Here is an 18939-nt window from a genome sequence, read left to right as displayed (position 1 = left end):
CTGTATTTTGTTTGTTTATTTATTTCACAAATATTTTGTTTATTTATTTCACAGGCAAATTTAAACATGTCACCTGTGTAAAAATAGCAATGTGAAAATTTTGCTGCAAATGTATTTAGAAAAGGTTGTGTTTGTATGCATGTGTTCCCATGCTTAACTGCTCTGACCTTCATCCCAAAGTCCCAAGTTTGAACCTACTGCCTCTTGAGCAGGTCCTTAAAGGATAAAGAGCTGGATGTGTGACTTCATCTTGGCATGCCCATATATATGTGTGTGTGTGTGTGTGTGTGTGTGTGTGTGTGATCTTAACAGTTATTAAGATATTATGGGGGGTAGAATAAGAATGTAACCCCTTGGTCAATTTCATTGCATGCATACATTTGTTCTCAATGATCAGTCATTTTATATATGGTAACATAGTGTGAATCTCAATAGTTTATAAGTTCTGACATAAGGGATATGATCCTTGGGTATAGACACTGACCTATTCGTACAAGTCATCTGCATGTTTTTATTTGTCTCTAAATGGCCATAAATTCTATATATGGTTATATGATGTGGATTTCATTGTCATGATGAGGTTTGTATAATAAGCATTATATATGACACCTCTTATGCAAATCTGTACTAACCCATTTTGATCATATCTGTAACCAACTACATAAATCATAATATGTGTGAATGTTTATGCATATATATTAATTTGCATCCATCCCCTCTCTCTGTCTCTCTCACACTCACACACATGTATAAGTTCTCTTCTGAACTGTGTCTGAGTTGTGGATATCTTGGTGTAAGACACTGAATTCCTGGTGTGAAAATCAGAGAAAGTAAAAGTATGGTATGAAATAAAGATGAAATTACTGATAAAAACTTGTGTTGTCTATTCCAAGTATCTTTAAACAGGAGTGTGCATATAAATTCTTTTTTATAGTTTATTGTTACCAATGTGTTCAAAGAAAAATGGTATTGTCACTGGTGATAAACTGATAATATCATTCCTATGGATGGTATCTCAAAGAAAAACCGAGTGATCATGACTATTCATTGACTGCCCAACATGATGCAAAATGTTACAAATTTAGGGATTTCAGGACTACATGTATTACTGTCTGAGAACTTAGTATGTTTAGGTAGCTCCTCTCTCTGTCTCTGTCTGTCTGTCTGTCTCTCTATGTGTGTGTGTGTGTGTGTGTGTGTATGTGTGTGTGTTTAACTTTTTACACATATACATCCAAATATTGGTGAAAATGATAGAAAGACAGAAATAAAAGATTTTCAAAGAGAAGGAAGATTGTTTTGTTTTATCTTTTCGTCTTTTTTCACACGAGGTCTATTGTTATTAAAATATAATGTTTAAATTACCTTCTGTTTGTCTGTGTACTTGTGACAGTCTGTGTACTTGTGACAGTCTGTGTACTTGTGACAGAACATAATGATGTGGAATCAGGCTGTGAATCTTTTCATAAATGAGTTCTCCTCTATCATGGTACACATCATCTGGCACAGGCTTCAGTTGAAAGAAATCACCAGAAACAATGATCTGAATGACACCAAATGGGAAATTGCTTTCAATTACTGTTCTGAACACCTTCTCTATTTGCAGAAAGAATTTCAGAGATAGCATGGAGATTTCATCAATAAAAAGCGTGTCAACATTCATAAATTCTTCTTTTAATATCTATCATATCATCATCATTTTTAATCTTATCTATCAAAAAATCATCGGGGAAACGACCGTCCTGAATGCCCGAAAACTTGTGTATTGTCATTCCGTGCAACTGAGAGGCAGCTATACCTGTACTGGCTGTCAAGTAAACTGTTTTTCCCATTTCTTTCAGTCTTTTGCTAAAATTGTTAACTAGGAAGCTTTTACCAATGCCAGCCTGCCCTAATATCATGATATTGTGACCTGAAATTGCGGCGTGTACGATATCTTCCATCATGCAAACGCGTGCCAGCATCAGCAACACTACGATCCCAGTGAAAACACCCGCCATATGTCAATTTATTTCAGCCAATCAAAAAATTAAAATTAAAAATCTAAGCCATCATGCGTTATATTCGGTTGGCCAATGAGAGTGCAGTATTCCATTCAGCGCGTTATTCTTGAATGTTAAGCGAGCTAAATATCGGTACCAAATTTATTACGCTACGCGAAATGTGGCTTGAAATAACAGCGTTTATTCTTAAATAGGTTGCGCGAGAAAGGAGAGAAGTGTCCTGCCTTGTATTTATTATATAGTACATGTATGACCGGTCGATTGTAAGCAACGATGCGAGCCCCTGTGTGAAGAATACAATATATTGCAAGCAGCCATTTACAATAATGCAGAAGGAAAGTAGCATTTGTAAACTGTCACATACAGTTTGCACCAATGAAGAATACAATATACATGGATAGAATTATGAAAGTAGCACTTGCAAGCAGTCATGTACGATAATGCATCGAGGAAAAATAGAAAATACATGCATACATTTATGGCGGTAATCCCCTTCCATAAAATACGGGTTCACACTAAAAATGACCACGAAAAGTCACACAGTTAGATATTACCCAGTATTCTTACAAATCTAAAGCAGTAATCAATGTGATAACGACATTTTATGCTCTGTATATTTTATTGTATACGGTGATGTCATGTCTTCTCGCCCAAAGATTAATCACGGGAAATAACAACGTGAAGGTGCGCTAATGATACGATTGGACAAAATATGTATGAGTTTCTTGCATGTGACCGATATACTAGTATGTGGCCTAATCATACCACTAGTTTAATTCGAAGTTGACCTTCATTTGACCGTTGACATAAGCCTAAGAATCGTATGTATATGTATGGTGTGTGGGTTCCAAAGCGGTAGGGCTATGATCCATATACCGTATAGGCATAGAAAGGTAAAATTATTCCGATCATGGATTGTCGCGGGGAAGGTCAAAATAGACTTGCATTTTGTGGAAATTTTGTCCATGCAACTAAAGAGGTACCTTTGGTTATTCTAGAGAAATTTTGTCTTGGAGTTGTGGATGGCAAGGTAATGTAGATACATTGTGTTGCTTTTATGTTGTATTGATTTTCCAGGGACTTTTACTTACATGCACGTATGAATTCCTTGATTGTCGTATATTGTTAATGGTTGAGAGAGAGAGAGAGAGAGAGAGAGAGAGAGAGAGATTGAGATGTGTAAACAGGAAATCTTTTATAAACGGAACTCAAATTATATGTTTGGATACATGAATATACGAAACAAGGCAATTTTTAGTACCTCAAAATTTCTCAACAAAATTATCGAATAGATTTGTTCCTGTAGTCGACCGCTCCGGTGGCCTAGTGGTTAGAGCGTCCGCCTCGGATGCGGGAGGTCGTCGGTTCGATCCCCGGCCGAGTCATACCAAAGACTTACAAAAATGGTACTAACAGCTGCCTCGCTTGGCGCTCAGCATTAAGAGGTTAGTGTTAGGACTGGTCGGTCCGGTGTCAGGATAATGTGAATGGGTGGGACTTCATGCTACATGTCTGCGGCATGATGCCCCAGTGCTAGACATCACTATAAACTGCCACATTGCAGACATCGTAGCGATATGACTGAAAAATTGTTAAAGCTACGTTAAAAATCAAAATCACAACACACACACATCCTGTAGTCGAGTAGTGGAGTGTAAAAATCATGTTACTTGCATGGTTATGCTAACATACCGGGTTTCCCAAACTGTGTCTAAACATCTGCAGTCCAAACATGAAAAGGTTGCATGATAATGTGCTTTCCCACAACCTCTTACGTAAGTAAGGACTGCTAGGTGATACTCGCATTTTCTTAATTCGAGTGGAGACAATCATTTAAGACACTTATTGCAAAATGTATATTAAAGAAAACGTGTTGTGCATTGTATGTTTAGGACATGTATTGTACTGTGTGTAATTAGAAAACATGTACATACTATGTTTAGAACATATATAGTGTACATTTAGAAAACGTGTTATATATTGTATATTTAAGACATGTACAATGTATAATTAGAAAATGTGTTGTACGTTGTATATTTTTATTTGTACAGTGTTTATTTAGACAACGTGTTGTACGTGATATATTTAGGAAACGTGTTGTGCATTGTATATTTAGGACATGTATTGTACAGTGTATATCAAACATCACATGATTAGACAATAAACGTCACATATTCCAACAAATCATATATGTTTTGATTCAGATCGTTTTCTTTGAGAAGATGGAGACACTCGAGGCCAGATTAGAAGAATTCTTGATACCAAAGGAAAATGTGACCAATCTAAAGGAAGGGTAATTTACAGGAAATCCCAATTCCATTTTCATTTCTGTTTGGACAAAGTGGTCTCTCTAGATTTCTATGTGATTCTCCGAATATTGGGGGAAATAATTAGAACTTTTATGAAAGGACAACTTTAGAGACTTGCACGTTGGCCTAAACTTGGTTATGTTTCTTTACGAATTAACATTATTTAATGAGTTAGTTTTACGACTGTTCCTATCATGAATGCGGTGACCCATAAGAATACATAAATAGGTTGTTGAACTTGTTGTGGTAGGGTTTAAGGCCATTTTCAGCACATGATAGGCTATACATGGCAGAAAGTATTAGTGGTGGAGGAAGAACGCGGGAAAACGCCGGAAAGAACCACCGACCCACGAGAAGCCACTGGCAAGCTGTCTCACATACCCGCATTGGCCGAACCCGAGACTCAAACCCACGCAGAGGTGAGATGGCAGCAATTCGTATTGGTGAGTACTTTAGACCACTCAGCCACTCGGGGCCCCCACATAAATAGGTATTGGAATTGAAAATTAACGTGGTTGACACCTTTAAATTAATTGTTTGATAATCTAGGGGATTACACTTGGCACATCCAATAATAGATTGAACTCACAGTGAAGTAGAAATGTAATCATGAGCGAGAAATGTGTAATGTGCGAAAATTACGTCTATAATGTAACTGAATATTATGAAGGAAAAAAATGCACTCGTTCCTGGAGTAGTCCAGTGACGTATTCCAAATAGTTGTTTACTGGATGAAAGGTAGATTATCAGGAGACCGATTTCTCACAAAATCAATGTCTCTGAAATTAAACATATGGATAAAATTTTGATATCTCTATAATCAACCATTAACCGCTCCGGTGGCGTAGTGGTTAGAGCGTCCGCCTTGGATGCGGGAGGTCGTGGGTTCGATCCCCGGCCGAGTCATACCAAAGACTTACAAAAATGGTACTAACAGCAGCTGCCTCGCTTGGCGCTCAGCATTAAGAGGTTAGTGTTAGGACTGGTCGGCCTGGTGTCAGAATAATGTGACTGGGTGGGACATCATGCTACATGTCTGCGGCATGATGCCCCAGTGCTAGACATCACTATAAACTGTCACACTGCAGACACCGTAGCGATATGACTGAAAAAATTTTAAAACTACGTTAAAAATCCAAACCACCCCCCCCCCCACACACAATCAATCAAATATTTATCGCACGAACCAACCAACCAGTTATACAAAACGACCAAGTGGTAGAGTGGTAAAACAGTGCTCCTAAATTAAAACACACGTTGACCCATTTATGCCAGTGTTTGCTTTTAAACATATTTTATTGTCAACAATAGCGTTACAGTGATAAAGGAAAATAAAAGATTTGTTTCAACCCTATTAACTCTACTTCGCATGTGGTACTGAAATATCAGTCATTTTGGGCACAGTCATAAAGCTGAATAATGAAACATGACTGTTTTGATTGAGTAGTTAATAGATAAACGGACGCTCCTTTTATAATTACTAACTTAGTCATTCATCTAAGTGGCAGTTTTTTAAAAATATAAAAATGCCAATGCACGTGCCAGCTTAGAGAAAAAGAGCGACGCAGAGTGACCACGTGGATTATTACAACATTCTTTTCATTTAAAACATAGCCAGAACTAAGTAATAAAATCAACATTTAAATTTGGTTGGTTAGATGGATATGTGATTTTAAGAGGGCGCTTTTAACCTATCTCTGCTTAATCATATGTAGGAAACTGGAGAATAGTTTTTTCCCCCATGCCAAATGAAGGCATGCAGCCGACTTGGGCTTGCGATGGCATTGTACACATGAACCCAGATCTCTATTTTAAAAACAAAACCAGCCAAACAAGAGGCATAGATCACTTTAATGATATCATCTACCAAGCCTATAAAATATTCTAATAACACAGCCAATAAAAATGAAAACCAACCAATGGTAGGAGTTAACAAGAATGGGGCCCGATTAACAGAGTTAATTTTATGTTTCAAAAAAATAATTCCGTGTTTTTGCATTATCCATTCGGAGATCTAAATCAATAACTAAAATCACGCAACGTGAAGAAAATCAGTACGTGTGGTCGTGCTCATAACAACAGCAATACGTATTCCGACGTTTTTAGGCTCGAATAAACAGTAACACAGAAAGAGTGAAAACAACAACCTTTTTAAAATTTAACAAATAATTTATTTTCCTGGCAAAATTCTATAAAAATAAAAAATAATATGAACTTACGGTTTTATAGAATCAGATCCAAAAAGGATTCAAAAATAGTCCGATAATAAAACTTTAGTAGTCCTAATAACAAAATGTTCTACTGATTTCACGTTCGAATCTCGACGAAGAATCCAAGATGGAAGACGATGACATATGCTACAATCTGTATTGTTGAAGTCTACAATTCCTTGTAGAAATACAAATAATGACACTCCAGTGTTGGAAATCCAAATTAAATTTGTAAGCAATGTCTTTCCAAGATTTCTGTGTGAGCACTCCTCAAAATATTTCCAGAGAAAAAAGAATTAATCCATTTTGAAATCCAACTGATCTGAAGAAAATTATAACTCAGAATCTGGCTACAACAAAATAACCTGACAGCAGTGTAAAAAGCCCAAAACTGAGAAATCTCTCTCTCTCTCTACAATCTCTATTAAAACTAACAAATGCGCAGTAATGGAAAAACCGGATATGCGAAATCGAAAGGGAGAGGTCGTGTTTATGTCACGTATTCCAAAAATGACCCTGATGAAAACCAATCATTTTAAAATAAAATAGAACTTGTTTACGAAAGTTGCTGCAAATCCTGAAACAAGGTCAGGATTTAGATAAACACCTGGTGTTTACAAAAAAAAAAAAAAAATGATGCAGGTCAACTGATTTTCTGGAAAAATATCATCTCCATGAATAAATTTACATTATAATAGCATATAATACAATAAAAAATTTAAAATTGACATACAATTAAATTAAAATAAATATGAATTAAATCAGATATATGTAACAGGTGACAGAAACAACAACCACAATAACGAGACCTATCTTTATAGGACATGGATTTCTCCAGTCAAAATGCTTCAGCTACGTCCGAAGGAACATTACAAAAACGGGTTACATGTAGATTGTCCAAATTTCAAAGCATTAAGAAATTAAGTCTATCACAAATATATACACAAAGCGTTTTATATCAATTTCCTTCGACAAATATTACCTGAACATTGTAATGTTCTTTATGAAACATATATCAAACAGGATGACTTTGTAAACAGTATATTCTAGGAAAAACAAACCGTATCGTACTGACAGACAAAGTAACAGTGACCTAATTGTTCGACAGTGTAGTACTTTACATGAAGCATATACATATCAAAGTACGTAATTCTACAGGCAGTAGTGTCTGAGAAACTGAGATAAATTTTAATTATGAAGCATGTCACTGAGTGTGAAGCATCGGTAACGGTAACCTAAATCTGTCCAACACTTTAATACTCTAAATGATACGTATTCATAACGAGTTATTTGCATTTAAATATCGTAAAACTTAAATGTCATATTTTAGGAAAATAAAGTCTGCGATAAAGTACCATTCAAATTATCTTATTAAACAAATCCAATTGGTTGTTTGGTTTATTAAACCAAAAATTGCGGTTTTAAATAGCTACCTCCTACTCCACGAAGAAAAGACAAGTGACTTTCGGTAAATGTAAGTGGAGTTACTTTCTGAACGTTACGTCGTTGGTACCACTCTTTACTAAGTACTTTATCCTTCTTATCTCAACCTATACTATTATATTTTAACGTTACGTCGTTGGCACCACTCTTTACTACGTATTTTACCCTTCTTATCTCAACCTATACTATTATATTTTAACGTTACGTCGTTGATACCACTCTTTACTAAGTACTTTACCCTTCTTATCTCAACCTATACTATTATACTTTAACGTTACGTCGTTGGTACCACTCTTTACTAAGTACTTTACCCTTCTTATCTCAACCTATACTATTATATTTTAACGTTACGTCGTTGATACCACTCTTTACTAAGTACTTTACCCTTCTTATCTCAACCTATACTATTATATTTTAACGTTACGTCGTTGATACCACTCTTTACTAAGTACTTTACCCTTCTTATCTCAACCTATACTATTACATTTTAACGTTACGTCATTGGTACCACTCTTTACTAAGTACTTTACCCTTCTTATCTCAACCTATGCTATTACATTTTAACGTTACGTCGTTGATACCACTCTTTACTAAGTATTTTACCCTTCTTATCTCAACCTATACTATTATACTTTAACGTTACGTCGTTGATACCACTCTTTACTAAGTACTTTACCCTTCTTATCTCAACCTATACTATTATACTTTAATGTCAACTTACTTGCAGGACATCAAATGCAAATAGAACGCTATGAACTTACATACTTTAAAATCTGGGCATACATTCAACCTTTGCCATTTAGTCCTTTGCATTGAAATACACGGTTTGGAAAAAAATGGTTGGTCATTTTGGCCAATTAGGCGACAAAAAGAAGTTTTGAAAATATATCGATGCAACACTTACTTGTTTTGTTGTGTTAAACCCATTTTATTGTCGTTTTGTTAAGCAGTAACTTAACACGAAATTTGTCTGCACAACAGAGTCGTTCTCTGTTATTTTCTAGTGAATAAACACACACAGACACAGATAGATAGATAGTAGTAGTAGTAATCGACAAGAGATTGTCGTATGTTATTACATCTATTTATCTAGGTCGTTCATTGCTATCAGTTTGCTGTCTAGAAGCTGAGTCTATCTCATTAAAATTTTGTAATTCTCTATACTTGGTATTTTCTCACTCTTTGAAAATGCATTTTACACTAGCATACAAAGGAGAGCATGTTTGCTCTAGTTTGTAATATTTGTTTTGGGCTTAGTAAGAAAAATGTATTTTATGCAGATCGGTAATATCCTTCTTAGGCGACCGCTCCGGTGGCCTAGTGGTTGGAGCGTCCGCCTCGGATGCGGTTGGTCATGGGTTCGATCCCCGGCCGAGTCATACCAAAGTCTTACAACAATGATACTAATAGCTGCCTTGTTAGGCGCTCAGCATTAAGAAGTTGGTGTTAGGACCGGTCGTCCTGGTGTCAGGATAATGTGACTGGGTGGGACATCTTGCTACATGCCTGTGGCATGATGCCCCAGTGCTCGACATCACTATAAACTGCCACACTGCAGACATCATAGCGATATGACTGAAAAATTGTTAAAGCTACATTAAAAATCCAGATCACACACACACACACACACACCTTCTTATACAACTTTTTAGTAGCGTGCTTCGGAATGTGTAGTACGTCTAGAAAACTATATTTGAATATAAAGGATATTATTCTTTATATTAAAGTAAAACTATTTTATTTTGTACATGAATGAAATGGAGAATTAGAATATACATTTTCATTTTGCGTTAAACACAATTTTTCCCTCTTCAGATTCTCTGATATTACGAAGTCTCCATTATCGACTTTCATCTCGTACATCAAGTTAATGTGATTGCCTGACAATCACGTCGTTCCATTGGTCAATAAATGTTTGCTGTTTTTTTAAATATAATTTGCTTTGGCTAGATTAGTTTTTTTTCTTCTCAAACAGTGTACGTTCTTGTTTCAATACATTCTAAACCCTTCTTTGATGTTATGCAAGAGTTAGCTTGAATGAGACGTTACATGTTATATACAATGACCGAGTTCTGCACTCAAATACGGGTTCACACTGAAAATGACCACGAGTAAGTACACATTTAGACATTACCCAGCATTCTTACAAATCGTAAGTAGTAATCAATATGTTAACGACATTTTATGCTCTGTATATTTTATAGTATGCGGTAAATTTATATAAAAATTCTTGCATGTTCTTAAAAATATTTTTAAGATCAAACAAATACTCCAGCATATCCATGTTTGGTACATACTGGGTATCATGCAAAATAAATCTAGACTGAAAAATATGATCTTTGATTTTAAATGCGGATGTCTGTTGAGTCAGTATATATTTATACGTGTTTACTGACATGGTTAGTTTAAGACGCAATTAAAGTTTTCGTTTTACATTACGATCATCTGAAAATGACAGAATGAGGACATACATACATACATACATACATACATACGTACTTGATTATATTACTAATTATTTAAAAACTTGTTTAGGCCAGCAACGATTCAATCTAATCTGAAATCTCCATGTGCCATAAAGAAATTCAGTTTACACGAGTAAATTCTAATATAAAATGACATGCCAATTTAAATATCTAGGGAAAAATTACCGATGTCAGGCAGGATGCAGAAATGGGAATTTACCCTCCAAAGGTTCTCGACAACCTGGCACATATATAGCTACGATAATTTGGCCTCGACTGAAATCTGAATAGGCCGAGAAAGAATGTAGGGGTTACTGCGTTACTAGTTTGAATACTTGGATTGTACGAAATGCTCTCCAAATCACTTATACATAGCACAATTCACGCCTTTCTCAAACCCCATTCCCCTCCCCGCCTCCAAACAAAATGAAGAAAGTTAACAAGATTTCTCCTTACTTCCTGAGTCGATTAGAATAACTGAATCGATCATACTGGACTGGTGACCTTTATTGCAGCAATAATATACCATGATTAAACGTTGCATTTTGGCACCAATGATGTCACCCACGTTCGCCAGAATTAAACGAAAACGTACGATTTAGCCGTGGATAAAGAACCGTGTAATAAAACAAATGTGATACAGACTATGTAAGTTACATAATATCTTGAAGTAATAAAATATGAACAGTCCAGGCAGCTCGTATAATATAGGTTTTATCTACACTTCGTTTTATCTTTAATGCAACTCAGAGGAGGTTACATTTAAGAGAAGTGCACGCTCCTTTTACTCGCCACAATACATTTTTGTAGTCATTACTTACTGTAAAGGGGCCTAGGCGGCCGAGTGGTCTAAGGCACTCGCCCTTACAGATTACAGATGTCTCATCTCTGCATAGATACGAGTCTCAGGCTCAGCCAACATTTGTATATGAGAAAGTTTTGCTTCCATTGGGTCATTGGTTCTTCCGTGGATTTTTCTGGGTTCTTCCTCCGCCGTGTATAGCCTATCATGTGCTGGAAAATGCCATTAAACCCATAACAAAAACCCCTATTTACCATTAAAAAAAAATGACCTCAACACAAACTTTAAGTCTTGACACCGGACATACTTATGAGCAAATGTCATTAATCGATCGGCCGGAATGGTTTTGCAATCTAGCTCCAAACCCGACAGATCATAACAGATTAACCTGAATATCTCTAGATCAATTATTTACTTAAAAAGCAACAACCCAACCAATCTTTATGATAAATTTAAGTCTTGGCAGATGTAATATACTGCGTAAAAGGTTTATTTGATACTTTAGACAGATCGATAGATACATACATACGTACGTATATATATATATATATATATATATATATATATATATATATATATATATATATATATATATATATATATATATATATATATATATATATATATATGTAGTCTATAGTCTATTCAGTTAGCTAGCTATGATACAACTGATATTTTCCCCCCAGGCAATTCATACTTCCTGGCTTCGTAGATACCCATATACATGCATCCCAATACCCTAATGCTGGAAAGGGCCTTGACCTTCAGCTCCTAGACTGGTTAGAGAAATACACGTTTCCAACGGAGGCTCGTTACAAGGATCTGACTTTTGCCAACAACGCCTACGACATAGTCGTGGTAAGCCCTCGGGGTTCTTTACTACAGCTTTTGTTCAGGTCTCTAATTTCAAATCAGAGCAACGCATATCAGATCAGTCTAAGATGAAAGGTGTATTTCCATAATTCTGAGAACACTAATTTCAAGTTAAACCTCCTTATTTTGTATACTTAAGAGCAGTCTTAAAGAAAATAACGGCCGCCATTGCATATCAGCTGCATAGCCAGGGAAATGATAGAAATTATTTATTAACATAGATAAGTGTATTCTCACCCAAATCTGATTACAGTTGGATCTCCTCGGACCAATGTTATTGGAAGATCTTACCGTCCCTATCAGGAGTCATATTATAATGACCTTATGGTCAATAACCCTGAAGCTTTCAAGATTCAGAATGTCATTCTAGGTATTCAACAACATATTGTCAATCGGTGTAGGTTTCCCCGTAAACCAAATAACAAGGGCTAAAGCCGATGAAAAGACTTTCCAAATGGTCAGTATACTTCTATGTTATGTAAGTAATTGGTTCACGAGCTGTAATCAGATCATAACCTCTTATGTCAGCCTCTTTCTATATATAACGTAGGTTTTTGGAGATCTGATTTAATCAAACTGTCTTGGCACGTACTTATCTCAATAATTCATAATTTAATATACAAATTACGTAATTAGTTCGTGAAAAGAGGTGGTTTACTCTCTTTTTATTTCCTAATTGGCTTTTTGACATGAATGATAATGACTAGTTTTAAACAGGTGTCCTTCATCAGTTCATCAAGAAATATAGATCATAATGTGTTTAAATACATTTGGCATCCCTTTAAAAATATATCCCATATAATTCAGATAATGATGACGGGTTTTAATTTAATTAGCGACGGTGGGTATATTTTCCGAAAACCGAAATTGTAACAAATCGAAAGTAGGGTTCTTACCCGTACAAAGTTGATGATTTAAACGTTGTTTCAAAGCTGGCCGGCGTAGAACAGGAAGAAGAATCCCAGTTATCTCCCTTATTTCGGCACAACCAGTAAAAAAAAAATTCGACCGTTAATTTAGATAACCTAATTCAAATCCCTATTAATTCGTCAACCTTTGTGTCAACTGTCCAAGAAATACCTATGCGCATTGCATTATTCAATGTCCAGTCAGTAGGACCACCGGAAAAGCACACAGAAATAGTTAATTTTATCGACGACCAAAATGTTGACATATTTTTCCTGATAGAAACATGGCTAAAAACATCAGGCGATGAGCCCAAGTGTGCGGATCTAACACCCACTGGTTACTCCATCAAGTCGTTCCCCCGTAATTCTCGCGGAGGTGGAATTGCTGTCATCACAAAGAACTCCATGATAAAACGTCTTAACTACACCACAACATTCAATTTCGACCACACATCGTTTGAACTAGTCCAAACCACACTCACACTGGAGCAAAGGTCAGTCCATTTTTTTCTGCCTATACTGCCCTCCTCCTAGTAGAAAAAACAAGCTGGCTGACTCTCTCTTTTTGGAGCAGTTTCCGAATTTCTTGGACCTTGGAAATTCGATAGGTGGCAACCTGATTATTCTTGGAGATTTCAACTTTCACTTTGACTGTCCCGGAAACTCAGATACATCAAAACTCATAGATTCCATTAATGTTTTCATCCTCTAACAGTCAGTTAACCAATCCACCAATAAACATGGTCACATTTTAGACTGGATTCTTCATAGACCTGATGATAACATTCTACGGTCCTCCCTGGTATCCCATGACCTTGCATCAGATCCCCTCTGCATTATATGCCATCTGGACGTATCAGTCCCTAACCCTCCACCTTTATCTGCTACTAAGAGAAACCTCCGTATGATAAATAGAACCAAACTACTAATGCACGATATCCAAGCTAACATAACAACTTGCTTACCTCCTACCGCAGAACAACTCGATAACTGTCTGCGTTCATTGCTTGACAAACATGCCCGAGCTACCAAGTGCAGAGTATCAATTCAAAAGTGTTCTCCATGGTATAGCAGTGTTAGGGACCAGCTTCGCACTGCTAAAAGAGACCGCCGTAAAGCTGAGAGGCTCTGGCTTTCCATCAGACTCACTATTCATAAGCAAATCTATGAAGCCGCTAAGAAGAATGTCACAGATATAGTCCATGCAACGAAATCAGCCCACTACACTACTAAGATCATGGAAAGTTCCAGCTGCAAAGAGCTCTTCGAGATTACTAACAAGCTAATGTCAAGAAACAAATCAACACCACTTCCAACTACGTTATCTCCAGTCGACCTTCCGGACATGTTTGCAAATTTCTTCCATGACAAAGTACAAACCATTAGAGATAAGCTTGACACCACAATTTCAATTGACTCGTCGTCACCATACAGTTGGAATACAGAATTTGAGCGGCAACCATTAGCAGCATTTGAACCTGTCTCTATGGATTTCGTACGTACAATCCTGATGAAGAGTGCACCAAAGTCATGTGAACTTGATCCAATTCCAACATCACTGTTGCTTGAGTGCTTAGATCCAGTATTGCCTTCACTAACTGATGTTATTAATACCTCTCTCTCATCCGGGGAATTCCTATCATTTTTCAAAACTGCCTTTGTAAAACCTCTGCTGAAGAAACCAACACTAGACCATAACGATTTAAAGAACTACCGCCCAGTTTCTAATCTCCCATTCATATAAAAAATCTTAGGAAAGGTTGTTCTATCCCAACTTGTATCTCACCTAAATTCAAACAGTCTTTTAAGCAATGTACAATCTGCATATCGCCCTTGCCACAATACTGAAACTACTCTTCTAAAAGTAGTTAATGACATTCTCTCTGCGTTGGATAGCGGAAAGATTACAGCCCTCTCCCTCCTTGATTTGTCTGCAGCATTTGACACAATAGACCATGATATATTACTTCACCGTCTCCAGCATGTATTTGGCATTCATGATACAGCCTTACTGTGGTTCAAGTCCTACTTGGTCAACAGGACACAAATTGTATCTGCAAATGGAATACAGTTAATCTATTTGTGATGTTCCACAGGGGTCTGTTCTTGGACCTGTTCTCTTCATTCTGTACACTCAGTCGCTCTCAAGTGTCATAGATCATCATCCAGTGTCTCACCAATTGTACGCTGATGACACCCAAATATACAAATCTAGCCACCCAACTTAAGTTGATGCTACCATCCGAGGTGTAGAGAGGTGCATTACTGATGTAAAATCATGGATGATATGTAACAAGCTGCAGATGAATGATGATAAAACTGAGGCCATTCTGATCACAACACAAAGACTTTCTCATTCACATCCTTTACCTCAAACAATAAATATCAGCAACACCAACATTAAATTCACACAATCAGTACGAAACCTAGGTGTTACTCTGGACAGTACTCTCACATTGCACCAACATGTTATGAACATATCCAAAGCTACATATCTTGAGCTGAGACGCATCAGCTCAATTCGCAAATATCTTTCAGTCGATGCCACTAAAACACTTGTGTGTTCATTAGTACTTTCAAGACTGGACTATTGTAACTCAATTCTGTCTGGTTCATCTCAATATCTACTCCAGAAACTTCAAAAAATTCAAAACACAGCTGCTCGGATCATACTTATAGTACCACGATCAGAGCACACCTCCCCGCTGCTCTGTACCCTACACTGGCTATCCATTTGATCCAGAATCAAACATAAAATTTGTTCTCTGTGCTACTTTTCACTGTCGGACTCTAGTCCAACATGCCTACCCGATCTCACCCATGTGTGCACACCAGCAAGATACTTACGCTCCTCTTCTGACAATCGTATACTCATTATTCCCACTATGAAAACAAAGTCATATGGACAGCGTTCTTTTGCATACCAGAGCCCAGCAACGTGGAATGAATTGCCTACTGAACTTAGACACAAAGACAGTGATCACATTCAAGAGGGCTCTCAAAACTCACTTATTTCGACTGCAAGAACAAACTTAAAAACCTAATAATGTTTCCTAACTGAAATATTCTCAGCATGTTTTTTATTTTTTAATGTTTTTCTGATTTCATTGTGTTTGTTTTTGTAATAATATTATTATATGTTTTTTATCTTATAGGTGTTGTTTAATGTTAAAGTCCTCATTATTAGTATTATTATTAATATTATTATTATTATTATTAAAGGAGTCCTTATTGGGGGTCACTGACCCTCTTCACAGACAATGACTCTAGCAGCTAAATTTAAAAATGGGGTTTGGGGAGGTGGAGAAATTACCATTTTGGTGTAATCTTTGAAATTTGTTTAACAAATATGATGAAGTTTCAACAGAAAAATAATTATGATAAGTATTATGTAATTGCGATGTTTTTATCAAGCTATACAACCAACAAGTTCAGTTAGTTTCCCTTGATGTTTGTCTTTGACAAGAGAGGTTTTGACTAGTTTTATAGAAAAGATCATACATACCTAATCGATATTTACTCAAATATTAAAAGTTTCATTTGTATTAAATAAATAGAAAGGATGCAGCCAAGGGTCTTCAAGGGTTACCTCCTTCTCTTTAGGACACACTTTACTAATCATAAGGAAGAACTGTAAACCAGTCTAGAAATGGGTGAACAAATAATAGAGTATATACGGGTTTGGTGGTCCATAATTGGTTAATAATGAAAATGGAAATTTTTGGTAATAATATCTTTTGAGAGCTTATCCTATCTGTAATTTAAAAAAAAATATAGACAAAATTCTATTGATGCAATTTTAGTATTTTTACAGGCTTGACTTAGGAGTACTCATTAATGAAAGTAGCACCCGATTTATTGGTGCAGAATCAATAACATGTGTTTCATGCACATGTAGATTAAGAAAATGCTGCGGGTCATATGGTGTTCTCCACACAGAAGCTTGCACCAAGGGTAGTTGTGCATGGAGAAATATAAGTCTGATCATCAGCACCCAGAAATTTTAAGTTATTGAATTTTGAATATGATAGTGTTTCCATATGTTTACTATGGCAGTTGAATTAGTACCGTGACTCCTTTAAACGGACAGTAATTAAGTTAGATTATCTTGTAACTCGTGTCACAATATTTGTAGGCATGATGTACAGAATTACACATTTGACAAACACGTGAATATATCTTATAGAATAAACGAATTAGCATACCAGATCTGATAGACTTTAAGTAAAGGTGATGTCTACTTACTTGAAACCTTGTGCTAATTATGTTTACTTTCTAGGACAGAGTGATACAAAATGGGACAACGACTGCCTGTTATTTCGCCACAATACACACCGACGCAACACTTCTTCTGTGTGACATCATTCGTAAGTACTTGTCTGAACAACAAAATGTTTCAAACAATTGTACATCCCTCCCGCGCACTCCATACATCCACTACTTTTAAACTGTGACGCCTCTTAGACAATTTAATAATTCATTTTTTACTCTGAAAAAATGCATATTATTTTCACCCTGACAACCATTTTAGATTACAGGTAATCGGTTTAATTTACTGTCGTTAATTTATTGTCTTGATATTTTTACAATACAGTATCGAGGCGATATGTGGAATAAACCTGATACATATATAAGTTCATAAATGAAATGCCGGAAATCAGATTTTAAACCGCTTAAGGATTTTTGTTTAAATAATATATAAATGCTGTCGAAGTTTTACAAACAGTAAATGTCAAACCATTCCTTTCCTATATTAGTGCAAGTTTTACACCTACTTAGAAAGAAGAAAAAACTATTGACTTCCACTGACAAGGACTGCCTTTTATTTCGTTGCAATGCACACAATACGAAAACAGATCTCTAGTCTATCCAATTTATTTCTAAATAGATATGTTGCCTAAACAATATGATTCTAAACAGTTTACAAAATGAAATGAGGAATACGAAATATCTTCGATGATAGCATACTTATTTATATATATATATATATATATATATATATATATATATATATATATATATATATATATATATATATATATATATATATTGACATTTGGGTCTTTACACACAGACAAGACTGGTCAACGAGCACTGGTTGGAAAGGTGAATATGAACAGGAATTCCCCTGACTTCTACAGAGAAAACGCAGAAGAATCCATACAGGAAACAGAACGGTAAATGAAGGAATAAGTGAATGAATCCAAGTGATAGATAGATAAATAGATATTATCTTTTTTTTGTAAACTCAATTTGAAATTCTTTTGAATTTCAACTTAAACAGATAAACAGTAAAAATTAACAAAAGAACATTATATTATATTAATCGAATTAGCATGAATTATATAAACATCTAAGGAGCAATACGTTTTGACTATATTAGTTTATTTCCTGTAAATGGGTATTTTATGTGATATCTTTCAGATTTCATATTATGTAATAAAAAACGGTGTTTTTAATCAAAGAAATGCTGGTTTTAGCCCATGTTTTATTGTTTCCTAACTTTGTAACTTGCCTTTCCTGTTCTTCTTTTTCCAGCTATATAGAAAGTGTCCTGGAAAAGAAGGTACTACAATCAAGTTTTATACAGAAACACATTGTATTAGTAAGGACTTATTATGGGAAGGAACTGGAGGGTATTGTCATTTTTTTAATGATCAAGGATTTCATGTTCGTAATAAATAAACTCGTCATTATGTGGAGAAAGGAGAAAATTTTTGTTTTATAAGCAAATAATCAGAGACATGTCGGCAAAATGTTGGATGCATCCTCATAACTGTGTCTGTCGGTATGTGCGTACTTACATGTCCTTGCGAAAATTGGCATGTCTCGCGTCTGTATCTGGTCTCTTTTAGTTGTATGTGATTTTTCGAAGTTTTAATTTCTTCCTCTTGAATTTTTTAAAAATCAGACAGCCTGTTTTACT

General features: G+C 35.7%; 1 protein-coding gene across 1 annotated transcript in view; it reads left to right on the top strand.

Moving 5' to 3' along the window:
- The first annotated feature begins 2727 nt into the window (after positions 1-2727).
- LOC149798955 (guanine deaminase-like) overlaps positions 2728-18939 on the top strand; it is a 46457-nt gene continuing 30245 nt past the window's right edge. Inside the window, exons 1-6 of the mRNA XM_089957875.1 lie at positions 2728-3033; positions 4208-4296; positions 11919-12090; positions 17293-17380; positions 18088-18190; positions 18552-18579. Coding sequence (XP_089814001.1) covers positions 2914-3033; positions 4208-4296; positions 11919-12090; positions 17293-17380; positions 18088-18190; positions 18552-18579 — 600 coding nt within the window. The 5' untranslated portion in view covers positions 2728-2913. The remainder of the gene's footprint in view (positions 3034-4207; positions 4297-11918; positions 12091-17292; positions 17381-18087; positions 18191-18551; positions 18580-18939) is intronic.

This window comes from Sinohyriopsis cumingii, chromosome 5, assembly GCF_028554795.1.
Source record: "Sinohyriopsis cumingii isolate HCF-2022 chromosome 5, ASM2855479v2, whole genome shotgun sequence".
NCBI lineage: Eukaryota > Metazoa > Mollusca > Bivalvia > Unionida > Unionidae > Sinohyriopsis > Sinohyriopsis cumingii.
This window is presented reverse-complemented; position numbering and strand designations above follow the sequence as displayed.